The sequence below is a fragment of the Zychaea mexicana genome (genome assembly GCF_025766255.1).
Source record: "Zychaea mexicana strain RSA 1403 chromosome Unknown BDB00scaffold_6, whole genome shotgun sequence".
Taxonomy (NCBI): domain Eukaryota; kingdom Fungi; phylum Mucoromycota; class Mucoromycetes; order Mucorales; family Lichtheimiaceae; genus Zychaea; species Zychaea mexicana.
In genome coordinates this window covers 117,660-144,275 of record NW_026516669.1, presented here as the reverse complement: position 1 = coordinate 144,275, position 26,616 = coordinate 117,660, and the positions used below count along the sequence as shown (strand labels likewise).

Sequence of the window (26,616 nt, the reverse complement as noted above, 5' to 3'; positions counted from 1 at the left end):
AAGTAAACAGGCAGAATCCAAAACGCGAAATTTGGTCATGATTTGTTATGCTTATAAGATATGCTTTTATTTGCCAAGTACATGAGACAACACATTCTTTACACTAGCATCCAGACGACCCATAGCTTCCTTTCCATCACCAGCTTTCTGTGAAGCCACCTCAGTGACCACCTTGGATCTCTGCTTGAAGCTTCGTCGCATTTCCTCTTCTGCTTCTGGCTGATGAGCATCGTCATCTGCAAGTTTGCGCTTCTTCTGGTTTCGTTTCTGCATGCCTTGATGCATCTTGGCTCTTTCGACGTTTTCAAGATAGATTCGGTTTTCACGCGTTGCCTGTGCAAGTTCTGCCTCCAATCGTCGTTCGCGTGCCTTTCTTTCGTATGCTATAAGGGAGCAAGATCAATACCTCTGCAATCTTTCTATAACCTTTGAAATTGTGAAGATCTTCTTACCCATTTGTTCGGTCAGATGCCGCCACTTGAACTTTGGCAGGTACTTGATCGTCCACGTCTCGTAATAGAATGCATTGCCACGCTTGCCACCCACTTGGCGAGCGTTCAAGTATTCTGCCAGTTGTTTTGCCTTCTTTTTATCCTTGAACTCGATCCATCCTTCACGATAATTGACACGCTTGTTTTTGTGATATTTTCGTCGCTTGGCTGTGATTTTTGGATCTGTGCAATTACGAATGTCCCGTCACCCGATATACGTGAGTTTATTTCTCTTAGAAAACCAGCAGGATTCCCTCCACAGCCTAGGCTTCTCTCTTACCTTCTTTCTCGAGGTATATACGGCCAAGTTCAGCATGCTTGCTCAAAAAGTCTCGTAGACGTGTAGGTGTCATAAACATAGGAATACGTGACATGTAGCACACGCCCGTGTTCTTCTGTTGTTTCTCAAATGCTTCTAGTTCTTCGGGAGTCAGCTTCTTCACCTTCTTTTTCTTCTTTTTGTCACTGTTGTCGCCTAGGTCAAGAATTGCGTTGCCATGTTTGTCTACTCCCTCGTCTTGTCCATCGTGAACGTTCAAATCCTCTTCTTCTTCAGATAAATCGTTATCGTCCGCTTCTTTATTGTCTGTTTCGTCTTCGCTAATGTTGTCTTCACTGCTATCATCGTCTTCGTCTGCATCGGAATCACTGTCTTCATCGTCTTCGGAATCTGCCATGTCTTTCTTTGTGCCGAATAGATCTTCACTTTGTCGTAATCGTCGTTTAGAAAAACGATCGTCTACTTCCTCTTCTTCATGTTCGTCGTGATCTAATTCAGATTCGCCGTCCTCTTCTCGATCAAGACCAAACAGATCTTCAGGTTTTCGTTCTTCAGCTGGCATAGTCAATTTGTGGTCAGAGTTTAGAAAAAAAGAAGTTAGTGCGGGCAAATTTTTAGATTTTTTTTCTGCAGCGGGGATTTCAAAAACGATATGGCATTCTCCCAGGACAAAGGTTTGCTACAGCTAAGACAGTACCCAAAAACAAGAGCAAGAACGTCAAATGACACAATAATGGAAGCAGCTTTGAAATCGGATATATACAACATCTTGAAGCAAGGAAATGTAAGAGGGGACTCTCGATATCCTAGAAATAATAATAATGAGTTGGGCCAGGCGGATTAAGCAGATACAAAATTATTACCTATCTGTGTGGTCTATCCATTAGGCTGTCCATATACATAGGCTCAATAAGTTTCGAGGATGCTGATGTGCATATCTATCAGTATACTTTCCTGAGCCTAATCCGACCGAGCACTTTAAACCAGCTGTCAAGAGTAAATAGAACTTTATGCACTTGTACCCACAGTGCCTGATCGTGTGATACAAAAGGTATTTTCAGCCACCATTTTTTAATTTTTTGCATAAAATCGAGCTGTCTTTTTTTCCCTCTTCTACTGATATACATATACACCAGTAATGGGAAAATCTCGACCAAGATACAATGAGAAGGCTCGAGCCTCTTCTCGAAATGCAAATCAAAAACCACACCCGCGAGCCAGAGACGGTGGACTTAGACTTCGACCGGAAGAATTGCAACAGGATTCCTCGTCCACAAAGCGATCCTCGACAAATACAGCACCAACTGACAAGTAAGCTTTCAAAAAGTTAAATGACAGGCTACAGACAATTGTTCCTATGGAATGCGTAGAGTCTGCACTGAAAAAAGCGCGCGATCGACTTGATACAATAACTGATCCGATTATATAGTAGCAATGATACAAACCAGCTAATGATCATTCCTGGCGAAACTAAAGAAGAGCCTGAAGAAGGAAAGAAGAAGTCCTTGCCCCCAGTAAGTCTTGTTTTGCTACAAGTATTACTGTGAATAAAAAAATATGGATACTAACAGAGGTTAACTTTATTTAGCCAGCACCATTCATGTCCAAGAAAAAGAGAAAAAAATTGGAAAAATATATTGTAAGTTGAGCAAGGATAGGTATCCCCGTACAGTTTAAGAAGATTATTTTCTGACAATCTAGTACAGGATCAAAAACTGAAAAAAGAACAGCGTGCTGGTCTCATGGAACAATTATCGTAAGCAGAATCATAACAAGTATCAAACAGTAATAGAACACTTGGGATGAACACGTAATATTTTATTAGATCGTCCGGATGGTCATCAGAATTACTACAATCATCAAAAACCATCGGTCGTGGAAGACCTACAGCACGGGAAAAGATTCGCCAGGCATACCTAGAAGATAAGGCGGGAGTCAAGGATATAGCGGATAATGAGGATGTTCGACTTTTCGTTGAAAAAGAAGAGGCCGATCCCGAGATTTTGCGAAAAGAACTTGAAGCCCAAGCAAAAGCGACCGCCGCTGCAGAAGCAGAAAAAGCTGCTGCATCAACTGCATCTGCCGTTGGTAGTGCTTTGATACAGTCCGATACCCCAGCAATGCCTATGACCAAGCGTAAGCGCAAAAAGAAGGTAAAATAACCATTACTCCACTTGTGTCTGGATAAACAGTTTGAAGAAGGAGTACGAAATTATACAGAATAACTTACACAATGTAATAGTCTCTTATTCCAGCAGCAGCACGCAAACGCTTCAAGCAACGGAAAGGAATCGAATCGGATTCTTCGTTTGACAGCTCGGATTCAGAGTACGACAGTGATAGCGGTGATGAAAAGCCACGAGAATCTGTAGCTGCTTTGCTTGAGCCAGAAAACATCGATGGACAACCAACAGCTTTGGAAGAAGTGGTAGAGGCTGCGAAGAATGTGCCAAAACCCGAATTACGTCGAGAAGAAACGGATGAAATCAAGGTTAAGCTGCTGAAAAGTCTCAATGAAGGTGATTTGAGTAACGATGTTGCCAAGGTAAACTATCGCAAAAAAAGCAGAAAATCCCGTTAGCATAATACTAACTAATGCCATTAACCGTGACAGACCTTCAATGTTCCTGTCAATCGCTTGGCAAGTGTTCAAGAAGCTCGGTCCAAGTTACCTGTGTGTAGTGAAGAACAAGTGATCATGGAAGCTATTCGAAATAACACTGTGGTCATCATCTGTGGTGAAACTGGTTCAGGTAATTTAATTTGCGTTTATGCAAAAAATCGGATCCATCAACTTCATTACTCACGATCCTCTTTTTCTTCATTGCGAATTTTCATACAGGTAAAACAACACAAGTACCACAATTTTTGTATGAAGCCGGTTGGTCACATCCAGATAGTGACAATCCTGGCCTCATTGGTATCACCCAGCCGCGTCGTGTTGCCGCTGTCAGTATGGCGAAGCGTGTTGCACATGAATTAAATCGTCCCGAAGGCGAGGTTTCTTATCAGGTAATGCATGAGCTATTTATCTTACAGGCCATAATATCTGTCATGTAACTGACAACGTTTGTTTGCTCGTCACCACACACAAAAAGATTCGTTATGATGCGACAACTTCTAGCAAAACGCGACTCAAATTCATGACGGATGGTGTCTTGCTTCGTGAACTTTCGCAAGATCTGCTGCTTACAAAATACTCGGTGCTTATTATCGATGAAGCTCACGAACGTAACTTGAACACTGATATTCTTATTGGTGTTGTCAGCCGTGTTCTTCGATTGAGAGCGGAACTTAGTAGGGAAGATCGGGAAAAAATCAAGGTAAAGCAGTTGGACATTATTGAAGCATTGATTATAGCCTGGGTCCTAATGCAAACTCGCATAATTTGCTATTAGCCATTACGTGTCGTGATTATGTCTGCTACTTTGCGTGTTTCCGATTTTACCGAAAACAAGACCTTATTTGATAAACCACCACCTGTGATCAATGTGGATGCCCGTCAGTTCCCTGTATCGGTGCACTTCAATAAGCGCACTCCTGAAGACTATGTCGGTGAAGCGTTCAAAAAGATATCCAAAATTCACGAACGACTCCCAACAGGCGGTATCTTGGTGTTCTTGACGGGTCAAAACGAAATTACGCATTTATGCAAACTTTTGCGACAAAAATACCCATCCTTGCCACCTAAAGCTACTCAAACGGAGAAAGTCCAAGAGGACAAGGCAAATGAGCTCGAAACACACACTGAAGATCTCCCCAATGGTCAAGGTAAATACATACCCAATTTTGGAATTTCATCAAGGAAATTTAGAGAAAGACGAGGCCTCCTTTCTTTCTGACACCTCCATTATGGCTTTCGTTTGCTTGCAGCCGATGTCGAGAACGAAGACGTCGATCTCGGTGAGAATGATGATCTTGCCGAAGAAGATTTCAATTTAGAATCGGAAGGGGATGATACAGATATCGAAGAAGGTTTTGATGAAGAAGAACTTGGATCTGTTCAGGATGGTAATACCTCTTTTGTCTATTTGGATAGTGTGTATTTGTTAAAGGATGTATAATAACTGCTGTTTTATCCATATATAGCACCCTTGCACGTATTGCCACTCTACTCTATGCTCCCTACGGAGGCCCAGCTTCGTGTATTCCAGCCACCACCCGAAGGCACACGCCTTTGTGTTATTGCAACCAACGTGGCCGAAACATCCGTAACCATTCCTGGCATTCGGTATGTCATTGACTGTGGCAAAGTAAAGGATGTAAGTACACCGATGATGCGATATCGGATAGAGAGTATGATCTTGGGCCCCTCTTGCCGACCGAAAAGCTGGTGAGGAACTGACACTCTGTTCTCCTTGTATCATAGCGTAAATTTACCGTCGAAACGGGTATACAATCCTTTGAGATTAATTGGACATCTAAAGCTTCTGCAGATCAGGTAAATATCAAGAGCATTAGAAGTTTATTATTTACTATATCAGTGTTCTAATTCAAATGAAATCTGCTTTAGCGTGCTGGTCGTGCTGGTAGAACGCAAGCGGGTCATTGTTATCGTTTGTTTTCGTCTGCAGTCTTTGATCACGAATTCGAAAAGTTCTCGCTTCCAGAAATCAAGCGTATGCCTTTAGAAGGTCGGTTTGCTGTATTTTGTTGATCAACTGTTATGTTGGTACTATAAAAAGTGGACTAGGCATAATGTTAACGTTTCCGTTGAACAAATAGGTGTGGTGCTGAATATGAAATCAATGAACATCGATCAAGTGGTCAACTTCCCCTTCCCAACTCCACCTCCTCGAGAAAGTCTGTATAAAGCCGAAAAGGTAAAAGTATATGTGTTTTGAAAGTCTAATGTGAAAACAAGAGAAGAAAAACTTACTTTTAATTGATATGTACAGCTCCTTCAATATCTTGGTGGTGTCGACAAGATGACCAAACATATCACTGATTTTGGTGAAGCCATGTCTCTTTTCCCGGTTACACCTCGTCTTGCTAAAATGTGAGTATATTAAATATACTTGTTGAGGCGACCATGTTATTAAAACCCTTTCTTTCAATAGGTTGATCATTGGTCAGCAGCATGGTTGTTTGCCTTACGTTATTATCATGGTATCTGCTTTATCTGTTGGTAATCCCTTTGATCCCAACGAAGGCCAACACCAGAAGCATATCATGGTAAGCTTTCGAAATTCAATGGATTCAAATTCCTACGTAGAAGCAAGAGAGAGACTTATTCATTAAGAGTGTATGTTATAGACATTTGTTTCAGAGGCGAGTGATATCTTGACATTAGTCACCACTGTCGGTGCCTATGAATATGCCGATGCAAGTGATTCATTCTGTCGTGAACATGGTTTGCGTCAAAAGGTAAAGTATAATAGCTATTTTCAAAGCACTGTGAACTAGTTGTTAATAATGCACTCCTTTGTATATGTATTTATAGGCCATGACCGAAATTCGTCAACTTCGACGCCAACTTACAAATATCGTCGCTTCCAATTTCCCAGGTGTCGATATCTGCGTCGATCCAAAACTCAGGCCACCCAACAAAAAGCAACTCAAGATTTTGCAACAAATTTTGACTGCAGGCTTCATTGATAGCATTGCCGTGCGCGCTGATGTTTTAGAAGCGGGCGGCGGCAAAGGAGCTCGACACAAGAATGCTAGTGGTGTGGCGTATAAACTCATGTGGAGCAACGAAGATGCATTTATCCATCCAACATCGGTCCTTTATGTGCAAGAGCCGCCGGTCATGGTTGCATACAGCGAACTGACCCAGACACCGAACAATACCTGGATGAAGAATGTTACAGCCGTAGAAGCCAAATGGCTATGTAACTTGGGCAAGGAGCTGTGTACATATGGTAGACCACTGAACTATCCTTTACCAAAGTAAGCTGTCTTTTCCGTTCTCTATCTTAAAAAGGCAGGGCTTTTGCTGATATGTAACATACTTGCAAATAGGGTGATTGGCGAGAAGAAGGATCGACGGATAGTTCATGTTGTTCCAAACTTTGGGCCCAAGGATTGGCCATTGCCAGCAATTGAAGTGGAACAGCGCCGAGAAGGCACACGATGGGTGTTGACGAAATAAAACCACTCACAAAACCAGCACCTATCAGTCATCATTAACTAGAACATTTTGTTGTATAATAGATAAAGATTATCAACTCCTATTTTCATGCATCACCTCCGACAATTTCAAATTAAAAGGTTTGCCTAGACACAATTCATCTTTCCTCGTTCTGTGTTTATGATTTTTTGGGGTTGTAATGGTTTGCTAATGTCGGTTTTGATGCAATGTGTATTACAAAAAGCGTGGTTATGTAACAATAAAAGATAATGGAAAATGGGATTGAAAAGAAAACAATGATAGAAGAATTAGGTATTACTTTTGTTTGAAGCTTCTTTTGAAGCAAAGAAATCTCTGGTTGTTCCACAGCTATCAAAGGTACAGCTCGGGCAGCGAAGATACCATTCCTTGGAAACCATCTTGCCACTGTCCAAATGTTCCTTTACGATATCAGCCATGGCCTTGACGAATGTTGGATCATCATTAAGTGATTCAGCTCGCTTGAAACCGGATACACCGGCCTATATTACAAAGATTATGCACACCGTTTCAGTCAATCTCGTAAAGACTACGCAATATTGCACATTCTTACCTCTTCTGCCTCCTTGCCATACTCAAGATCCAGCTCAAATAAAGTCTCAATATGATCAGATGTAAATGCAATAGGAACTAGCAACAGGTTCTTCTTTCCAGCCTCAGCATAGCCCTTGATGGCATCCGACGTTTGAGGACCCAACCAAGGTTGGGGGCCTACTTGCGATTGCCAAACCAGTCGGAAAGGATTCTTGTGTCCTAACCGCTCCATGACTTGATGTACTGTATACGCGACTTCACCCGGATAAGGGTCGCCTCGGTTCACGACGGCCATGGGCAGCGAATGGGCAGAGAACAGAATAATCGCATCATCTCGTTCTTCAGCGGGATATTCTTTCAGCTTGGCCTCAATACGACCTGCTACCGCCTGGCAAAAAGGAAACAGAGTTCAGACCGTTTAGTATCAACTTCCCATTATGCAATTTATCATACAGCCATTGCTTATACCTCGATGAAACCAGGATGCTTGGGCCATCGGTCAATAATACTCCAATCAAGTTCCTCCAGGCCATTCCGCATAATACCTCGATGAAGTTCATTCAAACTGCTTCCCGTCGTGGAGCAAGAGTATTGTGGATACTGTGTAAATACGACCGCACGCTTCACGCCATCCTCCTTCATTTGTTGTAATGCAGTATCGGTGTATGGTTCAACGTATCGGAATGCAATATAATGCTTGTGAGGTGCTGAAATAAGCAATTGTTTAGTTGAGTTCAGAAGCACTTCTTGAAAAAATGAAGCGATTGGGCATGGATGAATATGAAGAGGATGGATCACCTGTTTCCGGAGAGATTTTATCCAACAACTTTTCCATGGCTTCGCCTTGCTTTCGTGTCCACGACAAAATAGGCGATCCACCACCAATTTGAGCATACTGTTCTTTAATGCTAGGTGTTCGTCTCGTAGAAATAAATGTGGCCATGTGCTTTTGGAACGGCAACTTCATGATATCGCGGTCTGAAAACAGGTTATGAAGAAAGCTTTGAACATCGTCGAGTGTCTCAGGGCCACCCATATTCGTCAAAAGTACAGCTGTTGGTCTGTGTTTCACACAACGTAACGTTAGTTTTATTAAACGTGGATTTTTGCTTATTAACCAGGAACAAAATGACAGAGCGTTTGAAAGTTGGAAGAAACAACGTTAAAGCAAAGAGAAGTTGAATGATAATTACGTACGGCTTTTTGGTGGACACGTCGCTATACAATCGAAAGGTGACGCGAGATTGCCACGCTAGAGATCGATGCTGACGTGCTTTTAGAAATAACAGTCGTAGAGGTATTAAAGAAGGTCAAGGAGCACAGTCAGTAATATGTAGCAATATGCCGATCCGATCAAAATCGCTAGTGTATATACTAACCTGCATTCCGGGCGAGTAACGCAAATGGAGCCATGGGTTGAATCAAACACGAAAAGGTTAAGGGAAAGAGTGGGGAGCTACGGAGCAAGCAGTGGTGCGGGGAGAGTTCAGCCGAATATAACCTGTTTGACGACAAAAAAAATGCATCCAAATCGGGAAAAGTGCCATTTTCCGCTCATCGAGCAATTTCATAGACATGCACCGATGGAACGTTTGTAATCATACGATTGAAGAATGAAGGGGACAGTGCTCGGTTCTTGACTTCTTCATCATTATCCATAGCTCTTGTAGTATAGATGAATTGATGTATTTAGTGCTGTTCACCATTTATCATGCAACGGCAGCCATCTAATAGACATCGTGTTATTTTCTTCGATAATAAGTTATGTAAGACCTAAAAGCTGTAGCAGCCGATTGTTCTTCGCTACCATCTGTCAGTATATTTTAAAGGCAACTTGATGGCTGTACTGTTTTGTCACTGGTTCCTTTGGCTACACGTAACGATGAATATGGGATAATCACAACAGCATTAGTTTATTACTTACCCTGGAATTACCATACCAATACAACTTTTTGTGGGTTTACATAGGGTCATGAGAGCCTTTTGTTTAGCTTTCTGATCCAAGTACCGAGTACACTAAAGATAAAAAGCAAATGTTCAATATGAAAGAGAGAGAGAGAGAGAGCAGAGGTGTTATTGATTTAGATGACAGGTTTCAAAGGGTAACCAACAAACAGAGAGAGCCGGGCTTCAAAATCAGTATACGAGAGCGCCTACCTTTACTTTTCTCGGTTTACAATATCTTTACTAAATCACACAAAAAATGAGCCAAGAAATTGACGATCTTATTCTCGAGCTGGTCGATCAACCCAACAATGCTCAATCTGACGACGATGAAGGCATTGATGAATACGGACCCGACTTGTACAAAGACGAAGAAGATCGCCGACGGTATATTCACATGATGCCATTGAGACCCGATAACACATACAAATCAAGCGTGCACGGCACACGACCCTGATCTTTCTAATACGTTTGTATTTTTCTCTCTGCTAGACTACAAGCGCTTCCAGAAGTAGAGCGCGAACGCATTCTCAGTGAGCGTTCTGAAGAACGTCAACGCAACTTAGAAAGACTCGAAGTGCGGAAATTGCTCAACGATGGACGACGTGAAGACAGCACAAGACGTACGTGGAACATTGATCTCCTCTTGTCATGTTTGTGATTGGCGGGAATGTTGCGTACGGGAGTACTAAACATTGGGGTTGCATTTGTACCATGACTCAGGTTCCACGCGCGCTAAAGGAAGCAGAACTTCGGGCGCACTGAATGAATTGGCACGACGTCGCGAAGAAAAGAAACGTAGCACTCGGCACCGACGCTCGCCATCACCTACAGAACGACGGAAGAGAGCACGTGCTTCATACAGCGATGAAAGTGCTGCTGAATATACCGATGAAGAAGAGGAGGAGGAGGATGAGGGTCGGGTCAAGGTGCGTAAATATATATCAGCCTTGAGATGGTGCAATTTGGCCCGAATGTATTCGTAAAATCTCACAGTCATTATATATGTTTAAAATAGCGTACACCCACATTGGACGAAATCCAACCCATTGTTCTCACACGTCATCGGATCGAAAGATGGCTGTATGCCCCATATTTTGAGGATGTCGCGATCGGTAAGATGAATTTTGCTATAGGATAGTTTGTGTGGTTTATTTACTGAACATGCATGATTAGGCTCCTATGTGCGACTTTTCATCGGCCAGGACGAACAAAAGAAACATGTGTATCGATTATGCCAAGTTGTTGGTACGTACTGATTGTATACTTGTGGTCAGATGATGGGACGATGTATGATCTAACAAGTATCTGTCATTTTCAATATCAGATGTTGTCCCTTACCACAAGAAATACTCGATTTCCACTGATATATGGAGTAACCAGGCATTGAAGGTCAAACATGGAAAAGCAGAAAAGGCGTTCACCATGGATATCATTTCAAATCAACCAGTAACACAGGTATTTAGAAATGGCTCTACTGCTACCACTATCCGTTACTGTAAGTACTGATCAATCGCTAAACTTTCATAAAACTTTTAGCAAGAATACTCGCGTCTGCTAAGCACTTGCGAAGCTGACCGCGTGCCTCTTCCGGATTTGGATGATGTTAAGGCCAAGACAAAGAACTTTGAAGCTGCACGATCCTACGTATTGAACAATGAAGAAGTATCTCAGATGATTGAAAAGAAACAATCTATATCCGGTCGCAAGGTGAATGCATCCATGGAACATGCTGTGTTATTGGCGAAATTGGAGCATGCCCGTAACGTTCAAGATCATGCACTTGTGGAAAAGATTTTGGAGGATTTGAATGAAGTAAAGGATTTAGAACGATCGAGAGAACTGGAAGTGGAGCTGGAGCAAAAACGGCTCAAGGAAATACATCGTCAAGCCGCTGCTAAGGCAGAAATCAGATCATCGCAGTGGGAGGAAGACTCTATCAGAGCTAAATGGGTCGCTGAACAACTTGCACGGAGGAAGAAAGAAGAGTATGTCTCTGTTGTTCTCCACTAGATAAAACCACAATCAGGATGTGTACTCATGTTATTTTCATCTTCACATTTTGTCTAGGGAAACACCAACCGGACCTGTGGTTGGATTCCGCGAATTGTATCAGAAAGTTGCTGCCAAGACGGATATGATGTTACTAGTTTGACTGTATGATTTTCTTTTAACTCCTTATTATACGACGTCTTACAAAATACACCAAGTCACTTTCAGCATACTCCACACACGAACCCTCCCTCAGCCTCCGCTTTACGTTACCCATCCCAGTTTTTTTATTAAACTCTAAGCATATGGTTGACATTATTATAATAAACGCGTACTGCTCAACAGACATAGCCTCGACTAAAATAACTGGACTCTCTCGTGCTTTGAATTGCATATCAAGCCATTACATGCTTCTTTTCTTTTTGTCGAACCTTATATAAGCAAAATCAACAGCACACTTCAACAATAAATCTCGGTTGTATGTCGCGTACCTTCTTCATTAAAGGTGCACAGCGCTGTAAGATATACCTAGTATGTTTCTTTCCGTGTACCGTCGTCACACTGGTCTCATTGTTCCTAGCATAAATGAATCATACAGATAGTTAGCCTTAAATTCGTGCCATTTGTCAATATAATGGGAGCATACTCGATTGCAACCTCAAACAAGTGACAAACTACATTTGGCTGAAATGCGGTTACACAAGAAATGAACGTTCAACATCTCCTGATCTCTTTTCTTAAAGTTTTATTTACAAGTGGATGTGGCGTAGTATACACTATAACTGAGACCTGATCAGAGTGAATAGTTCTTCCGTTACGATCATCCTTAATTGAGACTCAATTGACATGAGCCGTATCCTAGCAATAAGGCATGTGATCAATCTAGTATTTTACCATGTAACAAACCTTTTGTGTCTATAAGAAAACAGGGGTACACTTGTACTATTTGTGTGTTGTGCTGAATTGAGTTATTCATTATTATCAAGAAATACACAATAATGAGGATTTGCAGTCTCTAATGCGAGGAAAGGCTCAATTATCATCTTTGAAGAAGATTTATGGTCAACGTTGGGATTATCAAAAATACGGATGTTGTCGCTATATTTCGCGTCCTCAGTGATGCTATTTTTAAAAAAATTGCAAGATGTTTCCTAGTGTCCAAAGCTTAACTCTGCATCCACACCATCTTATTCTTCCAACAGTCTCTTAGAATGGAATCAGCTATTAGTTTCTTTATCACAGTAGCATCGCTTTTTCTCCAAAACACACGCACTGCTGTGGTTGGATTCCGCGACATGTAGCAAGATATTGCTGTTGGGACTGTTGTGATTTTGCTAGTTCACTTGATAGAATCTTTTTTCACTTGCTCAAATCTTCCGCTGACAATGCGCAGGCTCTGCATGACTGGGATCTGGAATAAAAATGTGATGGCAGTTTAGAGGATACAGAGGCAATACTATTCTGCATGTTGTGCAAAGTTAAAGACAAAAGTTTTAAATACTTGGTGCTCGCCGTCACAGGTCTATGCATGTTGTTCCTTAATCAATAAAAATGTTTTGCAACATAGTTGTGTATGAAAGTTACGATCTCCCGACAGGAGCTGCGACGTAAACGCACCGCTAACCACTCATGTATATCACTGCCACACATGGTATGACCCGTCCTCATCGAGCATCGTGTTTGACATGCGTCGGAAACTCATTACTGCTTTATGAAATCTTCAAATGCTTCGACGCGAATAGCATACAAGTCATTAAGAACACGGCCATTTGCAAGCACGATGGTATCGAAAACATGCTCGCGAACTTTACATCATTTAGCAAATACCTATAGCATACCTGACTTCAACCTATAGACAAAAAGCCAATAACCCATCTGGGGCACAATATTTTTTGTGCAACAAACTGCTCTAACCACCCTGTCAAACGGAACGTGGTTACACAGAAAGAAACTGTCAACATTGCAACATCTGCTGATTTCTTTTGGCAAAGCTTATATCGCAGTATAGTTACCGTGCGGCGTAATAAATCTAAAATCGAGAGTTCTTCCCTCATTGCGATCGTGTATTTTCCAAGCATTCAAGTTGACACACACTATATCAAGCAATAAAGCGTATGTAACCAACATTGTTGCTTGATTCTTGGCAAAAGTTATCTGGATGGTACGACATGGGCACTTTTTTGCTTCTGGTGACTCTTGAAAAGATCTGGGTGCATTTGTACAACTTGTCCCGATTGCGATCGAGGCCGATGGTTCGTATCTATCTTGCGCTTACATACTACTTTAAACTTTTTTCCTTCTAGTACTAAAGTCACCAACCTTGTACATTTTCATCGAAGGAGTTTGAAGTCTGTTTAACAAACAGGTTGAAGATCCTTTCTATATTTCTCGGCTGTTCCGGGGGTTTCTTCTTTGGAACACAAGCCCAAAATGGGTTCTTCTCAATACAAATTAGGAAGCAAACCACATCAATATTTAGCCAAAAGTACACGGGCACTCTGACAACACAGCCTTTATTTATTATCCACTTTTGCATTTCCGTCAATTGCGTGTTATGCCACATCAGGCGATGTGTGCTTACTTCCATCATAAAAAGTACACGAGTAAAATTTTGTCCGTTTTAGGTTTTCTACATTGTTCACACTTTTCCCTTGAGCTATTTATGGTGCTACGCCGTATAGCTACTTGGTAATAATAAGAAACGAAAGTAGTACGCGTCAGCATTTGACCCTCTTATAGCTTTTCCCCCAACAAAATGTCATCCGTTACCGGGTCCCACTAAATTATTGCATGCCTGTGTTTGTTTTCCAACAACACACGATGAATGTGTATGAGAAAACCAGGATAGTGGTGAGAAAGAGCTGTGCTTTGGATTAAAAAGTTTCTAGCTACTCATAGCTGTTCCCCTCCTCTAGCCAAGCACTTCATAGCAACGTGGCAAAACTGCCCAAGCAGGATATGAAAACTGACACATGTGCACGAAAAACAAAATTGGAACTGTTGCTACTATATTGTGGTCAGTATTGAACGTTGATTACAATGGGTTCCCTACAAAAAAGATCAACTGTGAGTATTAACTCCAAGAGTTGCACTCGTGGTGCCTAGGTAGAACGGTGCTTGTTACAGTACAGTGATGCTCTTTGTAATAATTCATCATTGCTGAGGTACAGCACATAAATAAAGCCAAGGTCGATGAACAACAGATACTGCTTGTAACAGTTAGTAGGTAGGGAAGCAAGGCATGCTGAGTACTATTATTGTAAGCAAAAAAAAAATACAGCAGTTAAAGCTTCCAGATTCTTACCGATCCCCATAGGTGTGCTGTGTATCCTCTTATTAAAGTTTTGAGGACGACCCAAAGAAGAAAGCGCCGTGATTGTCAACGCTACTATAGGAAATTGCAGGCCGCAATACCCCAAGTGCTATGTACTGGGCACCTGGCCAGGAGCACCAGCTCTTCATGAAGATGTTGGCTGAGAGTTCTTGTGCTGGCAGTGCCCAGCGCTTAGGACCGTAAAGTTTACATTTTCAGTAGCTTTGAGTGTATCTCGAGGTGTCGTGATCCCAGAGTCAACTTGCTATGGCTCGCTTGCTTTTTTTATAGATAAGCATACTGCATAGACATCTTTGTCATAGATATTCCCACAACAACTGCACATCTCGTTTCGAGATCATCGTACAGTTGAACCCCGGTTTTTGCAACCCCTGAGTTTGCAATTCCTCGTATATCTGCAACTTTTTTTTTTGAAAAATCCAAAAAAAACTTGGAAGTTTCGCAAATTTGCAACTTGCAAATGAGTTTATACGATTTGCACGTTATCGGGGTAAAAACAGCTTCAATTTTTTTCAATATCAACTGAAAGAAGCATCTGTTGCGTATTATCGAGGAATAAAATCATACGGTTACTGCACTAGACAGCTTCAATAAAAGAACGGTCTTATATATGCAAGTAGTAACATTTAGAGCTGTGTGAAATCCCCACAGAACGTGTCGTACATCATCTTTAACAGATAAACAATGCGCTAGTGTTTATAGGATGACTTATCCAGTGTCTATTTGAAGCAGAATTGTTTACCCCGTTACTTGCAAATCCTCACTTTTTGCAAAAAAAAATCGGAAAACCCTCGGTTGCAAAAACCGGGGTACAACTGTAGTACTCCTCCTCTACAGCTATCTTTCAACCTGGCAGTTTGATGGAAGTTTTGGGATGCCCCGCCAATCAGTAGCGTTGACAGAAACGCAACAGCATACAGCAAATTCATAGTTAATAGAATATCCATGATTCGCTTAAGCACAAAGTATGTAGCGTAAAGGTATATCCTGTGGGGCAAAACTGGCGTATTATTGTGGAAGGAACATTGAAGAACGTTTCGATAATGAACTGTAAAATCTAAACTCTTGCCTCATATCAAATAAGTATACTTGCATCTACTTATAGATTCTCGCACATCTTCAGACCGCCATGATGAAAGTTTTTCTTCTCTTGTTTCCAAATAAAACGGGAAGCAAATTGTACTTCAAAAAAACACAATAACGTGTCAGATGGACAGCTTCAGATGGTGACAGCCTTGTAATAATGATGAGAGTCGTACGATGACAATTTATAATCTTGCGGTTTTGTATGCAGAGATTATCATAGAACTTAGTATGGATTACGAAAAAAAAAGTAGTGACCGCGTATATACCATTGGATCATCTTTCATTCTAAAGCAGCCTTTTTGGTTTGGACTAATTGTACGGAATACGGTATGCCATTGTTTGAGGAAGTTTAATATATAGTAAACGGTACAAAAACAAGCGCTCGCCTTTTTTATGGTATGCATGGGTAGCACATACGATCTAGTTGCCAAGAAACCAGATCCTCTCCAAGGCTATGCTGTATTAAGCACATCGCATGCTTAATCAAAGTGATAAGAAAAAGAAACAGTCTGTTGCTGTGCAAAAAGTCACTCTGTTACTCGGGAAAATAGAGTATATAGCCTTCGAAAAGCAATTTGCTGCTATGGTAGAATAGGGTTTTGAAGTCTCAGTTGGTAAGGAAAAAGTAAACTCGAGAGGTATGGGGTCTAAAGATGCATGTTAGCTTCGGTCTACTGATCTACAATAGTTTTTATGATTGCGTATTGAAACTGTCCCTAGCAAACGATTCATGCACCTCTTGAGTTACTTAGCGTTATGAATAAGAAACTCAACGTTTTGTGGTTTTAGTCAATGTAAAGTAAATAGGAATACGTGACTATAGCTGTTGAAGGAGGGAGATTCATACTATCTCACACTGTTGTAATGAGATATAGTACTATTTAGCTATACAGTTCGCAATATTGTAGTCTACTTACTAACATTAGTAATGATGGTATAACAAGCATAGAAAAAACAGATGATCAATGCAATTTAAGGATGTATACATAGCATATATGTTGTACGTCATTGTGGCGGTGTTTTTATAGTTATTAGTGTGGAAGCGACACAATCTTATCCAAGGTCTGACTAATAGAAGTAGCTTCCATTTTTTTCTTTCACGCTGCATCTTGCTTAAAAGTCGTTGACGGAGTACACAGACACAACAACAAGCAGCATCATAACAAATACAGCGGAAGCAGTATTATAGTGAGTATGTAATAAAAAGGAAAGGGGCTGACTATGTCACATATGCTGCCGGATTTCCGGATTCATGCAAATGTTTTCACTGGGAAGGTGATGTTGATGGGGGAAAAAACAAAATTGAGCTCATGCCAATAAATAACAACTTGCCGTCTTTGGTCTGTAACTATTGTATTAGTAGCATGTCAGTTTCCCAATTTGTCTTCGTATGCTATTACGTAAAAGCAAAACAAACCGATAATGCAACTTCCTTGTTATTTTGTTGTGAGCCTTATGAATATGTATCACCCGTTTACTGCTAAGAGCAATTCTCTTGAAACTGCTACGTAGCATAGAGGATCCGTTGGTCGTCATCATCCAACTCACGGAGAAAATGGAGTTGACTCCCACCAGCTTTCGTCGGTGGCCCAATACGGGGGCTAAGCACAGGCCAAAAAGTAAAAAGACACAAACACAAGCTCGGACCAACAAGTTTGTTGCGGAGGTTTGTGCTGTTCTACGAGATCGACTATTTTTGTATCGCTTCTCACGCTCAGATGCTTCACAATTCACTCACGCTTCAAGATGCTTTGCGCCGACTAAAACCAAGTTAAACAAAAAAGCTCACGCCAGCCTGTACAAGCTGCGTTGAAATAAAACTTTTCCAACAAAAGACTTTTTCCAAGAAACCTTGTTGATCGCCGGCCAAGCGTAACAGTATAGACAACAATACGCTATTCTTTTATGCATCACAAGAAATCACAAGGAAATCCACAGAATACAGTATTTTTGTGTACATTATAATTTGAACAGCTTCTTCTCAGTTCTCTTCCCCACCCCCCCCCTCATTTTGTAAAAGTTACAAGATCTAGATCCAGTACAATTTTCGTCTCTTCCCTGTTTTCCGCTTATCACTTATCACTTCCTAACGCATAAGATCTTTATTATAGAATGATAACATCAAAGATGACTAATGCTGTGTTTGTCGTTAAGGATTCATGTGCTTTGTTAATTGATACTACATATTTGATGACGCGTATGCCATCCTACCACTTTCTCTCGTACCAACCTTTATTACGAATTCGACCATATTATCATTGGTCATACTATTTCGTATCAATGCAACCTCTAAATTCCACTCAGTTAGAGAGTAAATACATAGTAGCAGGTATGCTGCTTAACATTACCATTGTCAAAATTACTCTAAATTACATTTTCTGGTAGGATAGCTTGATACGAGATGGTTTTGTGGTACTCAAGAAATGTACTACTACTTTTCTTGGTCGATGTTGATGTATCATATGAAAGCCCACCCTACAATAGCTTCTTTAGAAAGATAGTATGTCCATTGTCTTTGGTTCTATAATCGATTAGTATTGGTTCGAAACTTGTATCGCTTTGTGTTTGCATTACAATGTATACCATTTTTTTCTATTACCGCTGGCATAAGAAAAGGGTGACTCCCTCCAAAAGAAGACCCGCCCTTTTTTTATGCATTGAAAAAGAAAAAGTGTGGAAATGGGCTTGGAAGAATCCTTTGATCAACTATGTCGTCAAGTCTTTCCCGATGGACTTAAAGCTGGCCTCATTACAGACAAAGACGGTGTTGTCATTTTAAAAAGTACTTTTGATGCTTTTCTTTAATGGTGACCAATTCATAATCATATACTGACCACTTGTAAATGACGTAAAAAACCCCCTAGGCACATCTCCAGACGCCCCAATCAACGTAGCCGAATCAACAATACCCAGCACATTTGCCATTGCTAATAACCAGGTACGTTATAAAAAGATAATATAGATTTCGTATGATGCGTACTAACAAGATGAAATTTGTGTATCAATATTAGGCTTCTAAACTCGGACTGAAGGACAACAGATTTATCGTCAGCATGTTTGATCTGTATCAGGTTGTGCAACTGGATAGTAACCCACTCAATGTTACTCTGGTTGGCGATGCGGCTGCCAACACAGGCAAGTTTCATTTCGATAGAATGATGGGAAAAAAGATAATAATAATGCTAAATTATGTATGCATATGAAATGCAGGCCTGTTCATCAATCTCGGACATCAAATTGTGGATATAGCACAGCCTTTAGTCAAGGCTTTGCAGGAAAGACAGCAATAATAATAAAAAAGATGGGAAGAATGATGTGCGGAGAAGAGCAACGATGAAACACTTTATTAATAACAGAGCACGGGGCCAGCCGAAAAATGAAGATGTTGATCAATAATGCACAATCACATATGGCATGTTGCGTATGTCGAAATTGAGGGAGGTATCTGGTGGACATGTGTGGAATGCTTGGGGGTGGATGGGTGGAGAGAGAGAGAGAGAGGCCCAAGTGAAGGGAGGGTTGCATCGTTATTTTTGGGAGGGTGAGATGTGAATACAGTGCTTCCAACAACCGAAGTCGGTGCCGTTAGAATTGAATTCGCTGGCCAATTAAAATTGAAATCGCTAACCAATCAAAATCAAATTCGCGCTTTCTACCGTCCAGGATAAGGTTAGATTTTTTGACCTGAAGATTGAAATGTGTATGAGTGCTGCAGCAGCTGCTCGGCAACTTGGTATTCGCGTTCGAACTGCTCAGAAATGGGTAAAGCAATATAATACGTTCCCTGACAGTATTTATGAGAGTAGTGAAAAAGGAGGTCGTAAGTGTATCTTGACCAAAGAACATAAGATGACTCTCATTGACTTTATTGATGATAATCCCTCTGCTACTGTTATTGAGGTTACCGAGCATTTATTGAAGCGATTCGATAATCTCAAAGTTTCACGTAGCACTGTTTATAACTTTATGAGAAGTGAATGCAACCTTTCACTGAAAAAGGCTGATTTCCATTCTATTGAACGGAACAGTCTAGCAAAGATCGAAGAGCGGTATACGATTGGGTTCGTAAATGGGAAAATACGGACATGAACTTCTTGACGAATTGTGTGTTTCTTGACGAATCCGCTTTTGATATCAATATGAAACGATCAAGAGCATGGTCCACAAAAGGTACTCGTGCTATTGTTACCCGGCCTACAACAAGAGCAAATACAACATCCATATTGGGTGCAATCTCTGCCGTTGGTTTGATCACATTTGGTGTGAAAAAACCAAGGCCTGTCAAGAAGAGAAAAGCCGATGGATATATCAGCTCAGGATCCGTAACAGGTCATTACATTAGTTTCTTAAAACGACTCTAGATGAGATGGACAAATACCCGCATATGAAAGGTTATTACATAGTTATGGATAATGCGCCCATTCATACGCATGAAAACATAAAGAAATATATTGAATATCGAGGATACAAATGTGTGTATCTCCCTCCCTATTCTCCTGAGCTTAACCCAATAGAACAATTCTGGGCCGTGGCGAAGAGTAAGGTTAAGCGCCATAGGTTTTTGCAGGAAGACACACTATCAAAAAGAATTACGGAAGCCTGTAACAGCGTGGAAAAAGGTCATTTCAAAGGGTTCGTCTCGCATTCTTACAAGTGCTGGGACAAATGCCGAAACAAAGAATCTTTGTAATGCCTACAATAATACAGCGATAAGAATCAGGCAAGCAACAATCAGGCAAGCAATAATTTTATTTTATGTTCGACAAAAAAAAACTTCTCCACGCCCAGCTTTTGATCAACCACGTCCAAACCTCAGCCAATTTGTATGGGATTCTACGTCCAACATTTGACTGCCCACGTCCAGTTTCTGATTGGCCAACAGCCCTTTTTCAATAGGTCCCTTGGTTTTGCGCTTCGACGACGACGACGACGTGGCGGCCGACCACCAGGATGAGCAAGCATCCCTTTCTACATAACATAAACTGGAAGATATGTTTGCGCTAGTATGTCATGCATTTATGCTTGGTAGAGCAACGATTCAAACAAACATAGGCCCAGGTATGAGCACAAAAAAAATTGTCATATCGCTCTTCATTTTTTTTATTTTTATTTATTTTTTTGCGACATCGTTTTCTGAAAACAGTGTACTTTGTTATCTTGTTATCTTCGAAACAATATGCAGTGAAAGAAGGCAAAAAAAACATCGACAGTGTGTGTTTTACTTGTATGATGAAAAGAATAGGGTGGTATGTAAATGAAAATGACCCTGTTTAAGTGTCAAATTCGGCATGATATAGGTTGTGATTGTAAAATTTCCAAAGGAAGGTGGAAAGCATGTGCAAGTGGTGATCAGCTAGTTATCTCCGTAAAGTTGAGCGAGGCGTATCTTGATGTTTTCTTTCAATCTTGTATTACAATCGGAAAGTCGATTCAATGCTAGGTTTGCAATGCTACTGAAATCGTGTAGCATCGCAAGAGTCAGTGCTGACAATCCATGGTGCTCCACAATGAGCAGCTTGAGATCGGTCATGCTGGCAGCAAGCTTGTCCCAGTCCTTGCTTGATGCTCACACACATTCTCGAGTTTTGGCTGCTGCACCAAATACTGTCAACGCTTTGGTGAAATCAGGCGGTGTCGAATCCAGATGTGTAAGACACAAGGCTTACATGAATCGAGACGCTATTTTTTCCGTGGATGTGGCCGACACTCTATAGCCTTGGTTGTGGGGCAAGTCGCAAAGAGTAAAAACAGTAGCTGGCATAGTCAAAATACTTTCCAACACGTCAATGATGGCACGCCATGGTGCAAACGAACTGGCGTCATCAAATCCTGTTGATACTTGGCGCATGGACGAGATACTGTAAGGAGGGAACATGTATGACTTGTCCTCGAAAGAAACCATGAAGGATTCAATGCTGTCTCTACGTAAGAATAACCTTGCGCGTCCAGGTCTGACTGTGTCTATTAAAGCCGACGTCGCAGGTCCAATATCGATGCATGGATCTTGGTGTAAGTAGACAGACATAGTTGACAGAATGTTCATATGACGGGCGCCAATCTTGAGCTTGTTCTTTATACCATGACTGTCCACCTCTTCGAAAATACTGATCATCAATTGATGCACATCTTGAGGGATAGGGGTTATATAGAAGATAGGTTTCATATCACATGATTGATATTATTCAATAATTTTTTTTCTATTTTTGCCATCCATCCTACTAGTAAGTTTTATATCTTTACTAAGGACAGATATTTATAATTTAATCTGATTTAATCTTTTTAATATTTTGTTCTAATTTATTAATATCATCATTATTTACTTTTCTTTTTAATCTTTTTCTATCAATATTTTGAACTTTATTATATGTTTTAAAAGAATATACTTTTTTATAATTATCTAAAGACCCATTAAAATTTATTAATATCTCAAAAAATCCATTATTTTGTTTAATTTTATATTCTCTTATATTCTCTTTTTTATTTCTTTAATTACTAAATTTCTTTTGATATTATGTTTAAATGATTCATCAATGAAATCTTCCATTTGAAATGTATTTTTAGATGTAGTTTAATAAAGTCTAATAGTTTAATTTTGATATATATATAAATTCAATTTTTAAATTATTTTTATATTTTTAGAAACTTTTTCCATATATCATATTCTTTATATCTTTTTCTCCATTGGTATTCTTTCAAATGTAATTCTATACCATTTTTAGTTAGATTTCTTATATTAATGCTTCTTTTTAATCTACTCCAAGTACCTTCAATTCCATTTGTATGAACTTTGGTAATTAGATCTTTAAAGTATTTTTTATGATTTACTGTTTTATGTTTATACCCTATATTTTTTAAATTGTTTTAACCTTTCCAACAGTCAGTGTATATTGTTTTCCTTTTTTAACATATTTCTTAATGATTTTATTTATACTTTCACTATTTCTAATATTAATTGGTATGAAAAAAGATTTCTTATTTTCATTTTTAATTTTATTTTTTAATCTAGATCTTTCAATGCCACCAATTACCCATGCTCCTTAAACTTTATGGCCTTTATGATATTTTCTTTTTCGTTTCATCTATTTCTACTATTGAATTTCTACCTCCAATTTTATCAATCTTTATATTAATATTTTTTCTAAAAATTTTATGATATTTTATAGCTGTTTTATGATCAATACTTAAACTTTTAGAAGTACTAGTTATTAGTGTTTTCTTTAAAAATTCATATAAAATATGTAATTGGTAATGAATTGGTAGTTTCATCTTTGAAAATATTGTATCTTTAAATGGTGAATATGTTTTTCTATATTTATAATAATTACAAACATATAATTTTTGTTTATAATTAAATTTAATATTATTATTTTTACATTTGTCACATATATCTCTTTTTTATATATATTTATTATCTAGTAAATAATTTATTCCATCAACTTCATTATCAAAAGCTTTCTTTAATATATGGTAACTTTCTATAAACATTTCGTATTTTTAAAATATTTTCTATAAAGCTTTCAATTATTTGTTTTCAACTATTTTTAATTTAGATAGAAAATTCAATTTTTTTTTAAAAATTTTTTATAAGTAATTGAGTTTGAAATTTATATAAGACCTATAATGAATGTACTCCAGGGATAGTTTTCAAATTTGTCTCGCCATGAACATCCACAGCTTTTGCATGACTATAGGCCTCGGTGGCCAGGATCACGATCACTTCCTTGTCAACGACAATTGCTCCTACATGTAGTTTGGCCATGACTTGTAATAGACTAAGCCGTCAGCGAACGTCATAATTCAGGGCTGCTAGTAAATTGCCCGAAACCTCATCGTACTCGCTGTTGCAGAGTAATTTCGGTAACCACGACTGAGCAACCGCCTGCTTCATTTTCACTAATGCCTCGTCCAATGGCACCGAAAGGTTGTTGTGAGCGGCAGCTTGATGAGAGGCTGGGGTAATAGGGACCGGCCATGGTTATGATGATTTTAATGCGATCTAGTAACCTTAGAGGACTTATTAGCTAATATATATCAGGATAGCCAAATTAATTTTTATTGAAATAATTCATGCACGAATGTCTTGGCATGTATACATTTGAACTTTTGAAAAAAATAAAAATTGAATTTTTTTTTAATATAAAAATAACACCACAGAATATAAAGCAAAATATATTTGTTATATTTTTTATCTTTATTACTTCAACAATCGACATGAGCCAACTCAACCTTCTCACATTATTAGCCATTATGGCTGAATTTGTTCCTATTTTAGGAATTACATTGACGCTCTTAATTGAAAGAGCAAAACACCTTGCTGAAAACCATCAGCATATTGAGTATGAACCTCTTGTCACACAACTGAGGTCAGATTTCGAAAGAGACCTTACACAGGCTAAAGTAGATAAAAAAACTAAAGATAATGCACGCAATAAAATTATTAGAAGAATTCGAGCATATATGAGATTCCTCAAATCCTCAAATCCTCAATTTTCCGATACAATGTTGAATGATAACACTTCCAGTGCAGCTACCTCACAGGGTGAGAAAGAATTCCGCTTTCAAAACACTAAGGGCTTGTTCACATATATTGGTAAATATTTCTATTTAACAAAAGAACAGATATTAGAATGGTTTACTAAACATGACTGTATTGGTTATAAAATTGAAAAGGCAATTGCATGTGATGAAATTGCACCTGAAACAGGCGAAAAACATGTGCATATATGGATATAATTAAAAAAAAGATTTGATACTAAAACTGCACGTAAGTTTTTTACTATTGACGGTATCACTCCAAATATTAAACCAGGTGGTAATCCACAAAAATCTATCATTTACTGCATTAAAGGAAATAATTATATTGCTTATAATATGGACCCAAACTATGAAATTAAAACTAGAAAAATGCATCAACAATTACTTGGCTATTAATTAATTAACAAGCAGCTTACTATGAGAAAGGCAACTGAAATATATCCAGAATTACTATGGAAATATGATACAGTAAAGTCTAATCTTAATAGCTATTTTCATGATGCTGACATGGAAAATACTCCTAGAAATGATTTCTATATGTGGTCTATGTTTGGTATTGAAACTATGTTTAGCGGTAAAAACAAAATACCACAATACTGGATTGTTGGTCCATCAAATGTTGGAAAAACATATAACATTGATATGTTAGAACAAGGTAGACACAGGGCATATCTAATGAGTAAAGACAATGATTAGTCAGATTATAAAGATGATGATTATGACTTTATGTATAATGAGGAAACTGGTTCTGATTTCAAACTAGCATTTTTAAACCAAATGTTTAAAGGAACACGATAAAACTTAATGGCAAATTTACCAAATCAATCACAAAAAAAAAGAATATGCCAATACTATTAAATAGTAATTATATGCCCCATATGCTTTATAAAAATAAATCAGTATATGAGTTAGAGCCAATACTTAACCGTTTATATATAATTTATATTGATAAGAACCGCAAAGGTCATATCATATGGAATCCATATACGATGAATGTTAAAGATTATGAAGATAAGTTCATGTATTATGAAAATATGGATATATACAAGGACTTATATAAAAATGAGTATGGAAATGAGTACTAAGACCAGCATACGTTTATCCGATATGCAATTAATAGTGGCCAAGATGGTATTAAAAAGTATAAACCTATGGATAAAACAGTAGAAGATTTACAAGAATTGGCTGATTCAGATAAATATATGAAAACACAAGAGGAAAAATATAATAATAATAATATACAAGATAACAATCAATATGAACCACCTCAACAAACAAACAGAGGATGGTCAACTGTAAAGGTACCACCATCAGCAGATTGTAGGCATTGGGAAGATGTGTTTAATGATATAAAATGTGATGATGTTATAAATGATACTACTGATTGGGAAAACCCACCAGAAGATATAGAGAAACATAAATACATAGATGTAAGTACATCTGAATCAGAGAAAAGCAGTGACTGCAACATACCAAATAATATACCAAAATGTAAAAAGAAAAAAAGACACAATAAAAATAAACGGAGAAACAAGCAAATAGTAGAAGAAATACAGCCAAAAGAATATTTTAAAAAGCATAAGGATATAAAACAGGCTATAATAGATGATATAGATATAACAAAAGAAACTGATGTCAAAAATAAATCAGCAGATACTAATATAAGTACAAGTATAACTAATGAATGCATAAAACATAAATATAATTGGGCAAGTAAACGAAAGGTTGATATGATCAGTTTCAATATGAGATTTTTTAATAAGCAAATAAGTAAGAAATTAATTTAGAGCTGAATACCATGTGTGGCCATAAAATTCATGTAGCATTTCCCGGAAATTAAACTTATCAACTGTTAACCAACTATTATCCTTTACACTATATCCAACCCACCTAGCCTCAAATATGTACTTATTATCAGTATACATATGTCCTACAATCTTCTCAATTTCATATGAATTACTATGTTCTATATTTCTCTGTTCTCTTTGATTTTTTCTCTTGCATTTAGATGTATTATTTTCAGCTTCGTCCTCACTATCTATAGCCATATTTATTGATTGATTAATGTTAAGCTGTAGAAATTTCTGCTGCATGTCAACCATTTCGTTATATTCAGTATTTACTTTTTGCTCATTTGAAAATACCAAGTCAAGTTTGTATTTCTTACTTGGGAATTCAAAATCTTTTCCATACCATAATTTATGATGTGGTTGTACATCTATATTATACTTATCTACAAATCGCCATATATTAGTAAGAATACAAGCAACACGAAACTGGATATTATAATATCTTATATCAGATATTT

General features: G+C 38.6%; 7 protein-coding genes across 7 annotated transcripts; 4 read left to right on the top strand and 3 right to left on the bottom strand.

Annotated features, from left to right (window-relative positions):
• Positions 1 to 66: 66 nt before the first annotated feature.
• On the bottom strand, positions 67 to 1,168 carry BDB00DRAFT_755403 (uncharacterized protein; the record flags this gene model as incomplete). Its single annotated transcript, XM_053118835.1, has 3 exons — positions 67 to 383; positions 453 to 674; positions 772 to 1,168. The coding sequence occupies 3 exons, from the start codon at positions 1,166 to 1,168 to the stop codon at positions 67 to 69; spliced, it is 936 nt and encodes a 311-aa protein (XP_052984326.1).
• A 699-nt stretch (positions 1,169 to 1,867) lies between these two features.
• Positions 1,868 to 2,472, top strand: BDB00DRAFT_496647 (uncharacterized protein). Its single transcript, XM_053117594.1, has 3 exons — positions 1,868 to 2,082; positions 2,201 to 2,285; positions 2,360 to 2,472. The coding sequence occupies exons 1-3, from the start codon at positions 1,910 to 1,912 to the stop codon at positions 2,417 to 2,419; spliced, it is 318 nt and encodes a 105-aa protein (XP_052984325.1). The 5' UTR covers positions 1,868 to 1,909; the 3' UTR covers positions 2,420 to 2,472.
• A 41-nt stretch (positions 2,473 to 2,513) lies between these two features.
• Positions 2,514 to 6,667, top strand: BDB00DRAFT_881339 (P-loop containing nucleoside triphosphate hydrolase protein; the record flags this gene model as incomplete). The annotated part of the gene is made up of 16 exons (XM_053128071.1): positions 2,514 to 2,527; positions 2,597 to 2,924; positions 3,014 to 3,316; positions 3,386 to 3,524; positions 3,614 to 3,783; positions 3,870 to 4,094; positions 4,170 to 4,542; positions 4,645 to 4,782; positions 4,861 to 5,033; positions 5,141 to 5,212; positions 5,285 to 5,405; positions 5,497 to 5,594; positions 5,670 to 5,770; positions 5,832 to 5,946; positions 6,028 to 6,138; positions 6,215 to 6,667. The coding sequence occupies 16 exons, from the start codon at positions 2,514 to 2,516 to the stop codon at positions 6,665 to 6,667; spliced, it is 2,934 nt and encodes a 977-aa protein (XP_052984324.1).
• A 485-nt stretch (positions 6,668 to 7,152) lies between these two features.
• Positions 7,153 to 8,830, bottom strand: BDB00DRAFT_784147 (ferrochelatase; the record flags this gene model as incomplete). The annotated part of the gene is made up of 6 exons (XM_053120441.1): positions 7,153 to 7,365; positions 7,437 to 7,805; positions 7,886 to 8,124; positions 8,216 to 8,478; positions 8,615 to 8,669; positions 8,797 to 8,830. The coding sequence occupies 6 exons, from the start codon at positions 8,828 to 8,830 to the stop codon at positions 7,153 to 7,155; spliced, it is 1,173 nt and encodes a 390-aa protein (XP_052984323.1).
• A 488-nt stretch (positions 8,831 to 9,318) lies between these two features.
• BDB00DRAFT_496631 (uncharacterized protein) lies at positions 9,319 to 11,723 on the top strand. The gene is made up of 8 exons (XM_053117593.1): positions 9,319 to 9,748; positions 9,854 to 9,984; positions 10,085 to 10,290; positions 10,380 to 10,476; positions 10,538 to 10,609; positions 10,689 to 10,819; positions 10,901 to 11,349; positions 11,432 to 11,723. Exons 1-8 carry the CDS (start codon positions 9,621 to 9,623, stop codon positions 11,514 to 11,516), a joined length of 1,299 nt encoding a protein of 432 aa, XP_052984322.1. The 5' UTR covers positions 9,319 to 9,620; the 3' UTR covers positions 11,517 to 11,723.
• Positions 11,724 to 18,430: 6,707 nt separating this feature from the next.
• Positions 18,431 to 19,282, top strand: BDB00DRAFT_800905 (mitogen-activated protein kinase). Its single transcript, XM_053121821.1, has 4 exons — positions 18,431 to 18,555; positions 18,638 to 18,711; positions 18,785 to 18,908; positions 18,984 to 19,282. The coding sequence occupies exons 1-4, from the start codon at positions 18,453 to 18,455 to the stop codon at positions 19,061 to 19,063; spliced, it is 381 nt and encodes a 126-aa protein (XP_052984321.1). The 5' UTR covers positions 18,431 to 18,452; the 3' UTR covers positions 19,064 to 19,282.
• A 1,844-nt stretch (positions 19,283 to 21,126) lies between these two features.
• Positions 21,127 to 21,936, bottom strand: BDB00DRAFT_867711 (uncharacterized protein; the record flags this gene model as incomplete). Its single annotated transcript, XM_053126376.1, has 2 exons — positions 21,127 to 21,331; positions 21,440 to 21,936. The coding sequence occupies 2 exons, from the start codon at positions 21,934 to 21,936 to the stop codon at positions 21,127 to 21,129; spliced, it is 702 nt and encodes a 233-aa protein (XP_052984320.1).
• Between the last annotated feature and the right edge of the window lie 4,680 nt (positions 21,937 to 26,616).

Bases quoted from the DNA above. Each gene is read 5' to 3' on its own strand.
- BDB00DRAFT_496647 (XM_053117594.1), top strand. From the start codon at position 1,910: ATGGGAAAATCTCGACCAAGATACAATGAGAAGGCTCGAGCCTCTTCT. The intron at 2,083-2,200 runs GTAAGCTTTCAA...CCGATTATATAG, and splicing joins AATACAGCACCAACTGACAA to TAGCAATGATACAAACCAGC. The intron at 2,286-2,359 runs GTAAGTCTTGTT...AACTTTATTTAG, and splicing joins AGAAGAAGTCCTTGCCCCCA to CCAGCACCATTCATGTCCAA.
- BDB00DRAFT_496631 (XM_053117593.1), top strand. From the start codon at position 9,621: ATGAGCCAAGAAATTGACGATCTTATTCTCGAGCTGGTCGATCAACCC. The intron at 9,749-9,853 runs GTATATTCACAT...TCTCTCTGCTAG, and splicing joins GACGAAGAAGATCGCCGACG to ACTACAAGCGCTTCCAGAAG. The intron at 10,291-10,379 runs GTGCGTAAATAT...TGTTTAAAATAG, and splicing joins AGGATGAGGGTCGGGTCAAG to CGTACACCCACATTGGACGA.
- BDB00DRAFT_800905 (XM_053121821.1), top strand. From the start codon at position 18,453: ATGGGCTTGGAAGAATCCTTTGATCAACTATGTCGTCAAGTCTTTCCC. The intron at 18,556-18,637 runs GTACTTTTGATG...AAAACCCCCTAG, and splicing joins CGGTGTTGTCATTTTAAAAA to GCACATCTCCAGACGCCCCA. The intron at 18,909-18,983 runs GCAAGTTTCATT...TATGAAATGCAG, and splicing joins CGATGCGGCTGCCAACACAG to GCCTGTTCATCAATCTCGGA.